Raw genomic sequence first — 7,172 nt, 5'->3', positions numbered from 1 at the left:
AACCATCTTCAGGGTTTCCAGAAGTTTCAGAAGAGAAAACATCCAGAACCAGCAGCAGTCTGGACCAGAACCAGCAGCAGTCTGGACCAGAACCAGCAGCAGCAGCCCTGCAGTGGGTGGTCCTTGTTCTGGTCCTGCTTTGCAGCAGGATGCTTCTGTTGTGTGGATTTAGAACTACGGTCCTCCAGACCGGGATGATGGCGGTCTTCTGTCCTGCTAGATGGCACTAATCTGACACCAGCGAGTTGGTGTCAGATTAGCCAACACGACCCTCACCACCCACAGCTGCAGGGTTGTATAATGAGTGGAATGTGTCTGTCCAGAATCATGAATCAGTCCAGACCAAAGAAAAAAAAACTCCATAAATGAAGGAACAGATGAGCCAACATGAAGAAAATGTGTTTAATATAAACCAAGAGGACACAGAGAGTTCTGTAAAAAACTGCCATCCGCCAGCTGTGCTCGCTGGAACACTAACGCAGGTTTGGCATCAGGCTGAACCAGCACGAACCACCGCGCTGACTCTGCCTTTAGCCGCTCACATCACACCTCTGGAAACGTTCCACCTTCACATAAAAACAAGGAGGAGTGAGCACAATCACTCGGCCGACCTGCATGTAAGGCGACAGGCGCACTGTAACGCTGCGAAAACACTCAGAGCACAGGATGATGGAGGAACCAGTCACCAAGTACATACAGGAAGAGTCTCCCAGTTTGACGTAATTCACACATCTTCAGTAGTTCAGTCAGACTTCTGGTTGCATCCGAGCCGATATTCCACACAGACTTTATGTGATCAATGACTCCTGGTTACAGTTTCAGTGCTGATGGAAAGTTAGAGACGTTGTCTTCCTTCGTGGTGTCAATAAACTAAAATATCAATGTTTAAAGGGTTCCTATGATGGTATTTGGAGTTTTCTGAGCTTTCTACAGTGTTACAGTGTTGAATCCTCATCAGACATGTGAACGACACTGTTTTTTATCACCTAAACGCATGTTTGAGTTTGAGTTTGAGTTGCAGCACTCTCTCTGTTCGGTTTCCATGGCGACGAAAAACGTGTCGTTTTAGAGAGTTTTTTCTACGTGGAAATCCTTGTGACGTCCCGGGGGATAAGGTTGGGTGATTGGTTACCTTCTACTGGTTAACAAGGGCATGTACAAATACATCAGGCGGGTGGAAAACGTGGGATAAAGTTATTTCCAACGATGGCTGGTGAGTTTACCAAAGAGAGACATCCTGCTGCATTCGTTGCTGTGGGTTGCTGTTTTCCACTTCGTTTTCAGGCTCTGATTCAGGTTCCAACATGTAGGGCTGGATGCTATGTGTTGACATTGTATTTTGTTTTTTTATTGAGTTCATATGAGCCTAATCCTTCTGTTTATGAGATGTTACAATGACGGTGAAAGCAGGTGCGGTGCGCGCTCCCGATGTAGTGCAGTGGCGGGAGGCGGGGCTTAATGCGGAAGAGTCTCAATCCACTCGTTTTGCCCGCAGGCTGATCTGACAGCCTACGGAGAGGGTCGGTCTGAAGTAAATAAAGCCATTTGTGACAATAACTCCATCAATCCCAGCCCTTCTGGTCTCAGAAATAAAATAAATTAGCCTGAAATGCACAGAATAGTTCCACTTTAACACCTAAATTTATACGGAGGTGTCCATCATTTCTACATCACCTTAACTGTGTAACACTGTGACGTCACTGAGCAATGCCTGTTATGTCTCACATTAAGCTAGCCACACTGCTATGCAGCAGGACTTTCGGGTATGACTCTCAAAGTAAAAGTCAAACCAACAACTGTGTTGTAGTGATGAGGATCCTGGTTCTTTTGGGTTGGCTCCTGGAGCTCGCGAGTTGATTGGAAAACATATGTAGCCTACATGGATCTGATAAATGTAAGATTTTTATCAGAACTGTAAGAGTTAAACCATAAATGCAGATAAATCTGTGAAATTATTTTAAATGTTAACACGTCATATTAAACATGTGAATATGACATTATCTCAGCAAGACAAGCTGACTGTGGGCACGTAGATCCATCAAGAACTGCTTTATCCTCTTTACTTTGAGGATTTAGTCAGTTTTCCAACCTCACAGGTACCCACGCAGTAGTGGGTACCTGTGTCTCAATCTTAGGCACGCTCACGTCTCACCGTGACGTGCGCTCACGTCTCTGAGCTGCCGTCTCCATTGTACTTCAGCACCAACGAGCTTCTGATCAGTGTGTGTCTGTCAGAACGGAGGTTCCAGAATGCTTCTGTAAACACCATCTTCTCATAAAACTCTGGTTCGACGCTTTAAAAACTATAAAAAGTTTCATTTTTACATTTCTGAATGTCTAACTTTATCATTATGGATCTTTTGGAGCTAAAACTTAAAACCTCACAGAGATTTAAAACTGGCTTCTAAGCATTAAGAAAAGTAAAATCTTGAAACGTCGTCTGTCTGACCGCAACACAAGCCCCGCTGTCAGCACAGGAAATGCATGAAGGCGACTGTGCACAGCAGGCTTGGTAAATCTGAAACGCTAAGTCCTTCAGAGGATCCGGATTATCTCTAAGAGCTGTACAGTGTCTGACAAGGAGCAGGTCTCTGCTAAATACTTTCCCAGTAAAAAAGCTGCTGAATCAGAATCTGTGGATCCGACCATCCACTAACAGGAAGATCTAACAGACATTATCAGTACGAGAGGCATCTGCTCGCAGTGCTTAACAGTCCTGTGTTCGCCAAGCTGGAGCACCGGAAACTCAGATCCTGTCAAATGCTCAGCAAACTTCATTTTCACAGCACAAGTCTGAGCGTTTTGTTCCCAGACGGTGTGGTGGACCCATCAGTCTGGTCCAGTTTTACCTCAGACAACAAGCAATGATGTCTGGAGCATCTCAGGTCCAGTCTAGGTCCGGCTCGGTTCTTCCCTGATGTGGAGGCTTGGAGTCTATCTCTTATAATGACTGGGTGCATCTGCAAACGTGTACTTGAGTCTGTAAGCTTCAGCCAGGAGGAGACCCACCTCCTCATTCCCCCAATGGATGGTAGGAAGGTTCTGCAGAAGCATGAGGAGGCCCTGAGGAGCAGAAGAAACACACATGAGAAGATGTTACTGCTAAAAGGTTCAGTCCCTCTGAGAGCTTCCAACCGGCGGTGTGGTCTACGTGATGCGCAGCTAGATGCCGTAAACCCGCCACAGAAGGTCCCACCTTTCCATATCAGAGATGTGTATCAACGTGGTTTTGTGATATAACTTCCATATTGCTCGTTATAAATTCACCATTAAGTGGCCTGAATGTGAAGCTGACGCAGCGAAGTTCAACATGCATCACAGTAAAACATGACATCATCATCATCATCATTTGATCACTGGGATTACTGGGGGGAGTCTCACGGGTTAAAGTGTAACTCCACCCTTCCCCCAATTTCAAAAGTTGTCAGAGACTGCATGTGTGAGGGAGCGAGGTCCAGGAGGGAATGTAACCAGGGACAGACCCGTACGTTAACCCAGACTAAACCTGTAACCAGGGACAGACCCGTACGTTAACCCAGACTAAACCTGTAACCAGGGACAGACCCGTACGTTAACCCAGACTAAACCTGTAACCAGGGACAGACCCGTACGTTAACCCAGACTAAACCTGTAACCAGGGACAGACCCGTACGTTAACCCAGACTAAACCTGTAACCAGGGACAGACCCGTACGTTAACCCAGACTAAACCTGTAACCAGGGACAGACCCGTACGTTAACCCAGACTAAACCTGTAACCAGGGACAGACCCGTACGTTAACCCAGACTAAACCTGTAACCAGGGACAGACCCGTACGTTAACCCAGACTAAACCTGTAACCAGGGACAGACCCGTACGTTAACCCAGACTAAACCTGTAACCAGGGACAGACCCGTACGTTAACCCAGACTAAACCTGTAACCAGGGACAGACCCGTACGTTAACCCAGACTAAACCTGTAACCAGGGACAGACCCGTACGTTAACCCAGACTAAACCTGTAACCAGGGACAGACCCGTACGTTAACCCAGACTAAACCTGTAACCAGGGACAGACCCGTACGTTAACCCAGACTAAACCTGTAACCAGGGACAGACCCGTACGTTAACCCAGACTAAACCTGTAACCAGGGACAGACCCGTACGTTAACCCAGACTAAACCTGTAACCAGGGACAGACCCGTACGTTAACCCAGACTAAACCTGTAACCAGGGACAGACCCGTACGTTAACCCAGACTAAACCTGTAACCAGGGACAGACCCGTACGTTAACCCAGACTAAACCTGTAACCAGGGACAGACCCGTACGTTAACCCAGACTAAACCTGTAACCAGGGACAGCAGCTGCACCACCTGAAACTCTTCCTGGTATCTTTGAAACAAAAGCGACAGGAAATACTGTTCTTCTGCAGAAAAACATAGTTTTTGTGAGATGTGGAGTCAGCAGGATTTAAAGCAAAATAAACCCATTTGATGTTCATGTTTCTATTCAGGCTCTAATTCCTGAGTCATCTGAGTGAAGCAGCAGCGTTTCCATCAGGGCTGGGCGGATCAATCAAAATATCAACAGTATTGATTCCATGATTATTATCGGTATGCTTTGGAGGTAATTAGCCGTGTGACAGGGAACCAACCAGTAGAAGGTTTTGCTTTTGACTTTATTTTTCTTGAAGAATCTTGATTAGAAAGTGGAAGTATTTCCATAGTTATATTAGTTATTTTATTATTTTCTTGCATAAATGATGTTGTTTTATATTGTTTACAATCAAAATGGCTGAAATAATTTTGTGAAATTAAAATCTTTGTTTTACTGAACGAACGTGTCCTAATTGGTCGAACGTGTCCTAACGGGCCGAACATGTCCCGTCCTAACGGGCCAAACATGTCCCGTCCTAACGGGCCGAACGAGTCCTGTCCTAACCGGCCGAACGAGTCCCATCCTACGGGGCCGAACGAGTCCCGTCCTAACCGGCCGAACGAGTCCCGTCCTACGGGGCCGAACGAGTCCCGTCCTAACCGGCCGAACGAGTCCCGTCCTAACAGGCCAAACTTGTCCTAACACGCCGAATGAGTCCTTACAGGCCAAACAAGTCCTAACGGGCCGAATGAGTCCCGTCCTAACTGGCCGAACGAGTCTCGTCCTAACAGGCCAAACTAGTCCTAACACGCCGAATGAGTCCTTACAGGCCAAACGAGTCCTAACGGGGCGAACGAGTCCTAATGTCCTTCATTTACTCTGAAATTCAACATGTCAACCATTCCTTCTCAGGTAATACCAACTGGAAACACACTGGTACCTGAAAGTCCACCATGGATAGGATTTCTTTGTGCCACTCGATAAGGAAAGCGGCGCAGACATACAGGTGGAAGTGTGAGAAGCCGTCTGCTTCAGCCTGTGGAAAACAGAATTCCACAGTTACAACACATCCATTCAGCAGGGAGGAAGCATTTCATCCTGTACTTACCCACCTGCCATCGCTAATAGCTGCTGGAAGGTATAGTAAATGCTATGACATAACTCACGCTAAATTCTGATCTGACTGAGGATGGTCTTTCCAACAGATCAACTTCTCATGTTTAAGAAAACAATACTGGAGAAAATCATAGAACTCTCCTCAACTGTGTACACTGCTCAATAAAGGCAACACCCAGACAACACAATGTAACTCCAAGTCAACCAGACTTCTAGGAAATGGAACTGTCCACGAAGGAAGCAACACTGATTGACAATCAGTTCCACCTGCTGTTGTGCAAATGGAATAGACAACAGGTGGCAATTATAGGCAACTGGCAAGACACATCCAATAAAGGAGTGTTTCTGCAGGTGGAGACCACAGACCACTTCTCAGTTCCGATGCTTTCTGGCTGATGTTTTGGTCTGAATGCTGGCGGTGCTTTCACTCTAGTGGTAGCATGAGACAGAGTCTACAACCCACACAAGTGGCTCAGGTAGTGCAGCTCATCCAGGATGGCACATCAATGCCAGCTGTGGCAAGAAGGTTTGCTGTGTCTGTCAGCGTAGTGTCCAGAGCATGGAGGCGCTACCAGGAGACATACAGTACATCAGGAGACGTGGAGGAGGCCGTGGGAGGACAACAACCCAGCAGCAAGGTAACATACGTAATTTGATCCTTCTTCAAGGAGTTTCCATTAATACAGAAAATTGAGGAAAACCATCAGAAACCCCGGGGGGCAGTGTTGTAAAGCTGGCACACCACCAAAGAAAGGAACAAACCAGAGAAGAAGAGGAATAGCACCACCAAACACCAGAAGAACAAGAAGTTGAAACCAGAAAAAAAATCTTTTTTTTTCTTTTTTTCTTCTGGTGTTTTCAGATGGTTGTAAACAGCTTTATAGCGGTGCATTACCGTTACAAACTGCTGCGAAAACGTTGACATAAACTCCAAACTGAGCACTGCCCACTAGTGGATGAACTGACTAACAATATGGCAATGAATGGAGAAGGGACACGTAGGACAACGTCCACATTTATGGAGGTAAGGGAGCAGAAATGGACCTTAGTAATTCTTTGGACTTCCTTCATCTCTGATTCCAGCATCATTCGTTGTGTCATCCTCCCCAGAAGCTTCAGCAATGTTACAACATTCCCTTTCATCCAGAGATGCATAGAAATGTCTCCAAGAACTTCTATTTATGATGGGACTTCTCCAGCAAACATGATGAGTCTGGAACAGGGTGGATCTGGACTCATTTAGACCACATGATGAGTCTGGAACAGGGTGGATCTGGACTCATTTAGACCACATGATGAGTCTGGAACAGGGTGGATCTGGACTCATTTAGGCCACATGATGAGTCTGGAACAGGGTGGATCTGGACTCATTTAGGCCACATGATGAGTCTGGAACAGGGTGGATCTGGACTCATTTAGGCCACATGATGAGTCTGGAACAGGGTGGATCTGGACTCATTTAGGCCACATGATGAGTCTGGAACAGGGTGGATCTGGACTCATTTAGGCCACATGATGAGTCTGGAACAGGGTGGATCTGGACTCATTTAGACCACATGATGAGTCTGGAACAGGGTGGATCTGGACTCATTTAGACCACATGATGAGTCTGGAACAGGGTGGATCTGGACTCATTTAGGCCACATGATGAGTCTGGAACAGGGTGGATCTGGACTCATTTAGGCCACATGATGAGTCT

General features: G+C 46.4%; 1 protein-coding gene across 3 annotated transcripts in view; it reads right to left on the bottom strand.

Annotated features, from left to right (window-relative positions):
• Positions 1-1,405: 1,405 nt before the first annotated feature.
• Positions 1,406-7,172, bottom strand: part of tbc1d22b (TBC1 domain family, member 22B) — a 28,015-nt gene continuing 22,248 nt past the window's right edge. For all 3 annotated transcript variants that reach the window (XM_079239485.1, XM_079239483.1, XM_079239484.1), the window contains 2 exons: positions 5,298-5,393; positions 1,406-3,063 (listed from right to left, as the gene is read on the bottom strand). In XM_079239485.1, coding sequence (XP_079095611.1) covers positions 2,935-3,063; positions 5,298-5,393 — 225 coding nt within the window. In that variant the 3' untranslated portion in view covers positions 1,406-2,934. The remainder of the gene's footprint in view (positions 3,064-5,297; positions 5,394-7,172) is intronic.

This window comes from Telmatherina bonti (assembly GCF_933228915.1).
Source record: "Telmatherina bonti genome assembly, chromosome: 4".
In the NCBI taxonomy this organism is placed as follows: Eukaryota; Metazoa; Chordata; class Actinopteri; order Atheriniformes; family Telmatherinidae; genus Telmatherina; species Telmatherina bonti.
The sequence above is the reverse complement of the archived record's forward strand: the minus strand, read 5'-3'. Positions and strand labels throughout refer to the sequence as shown.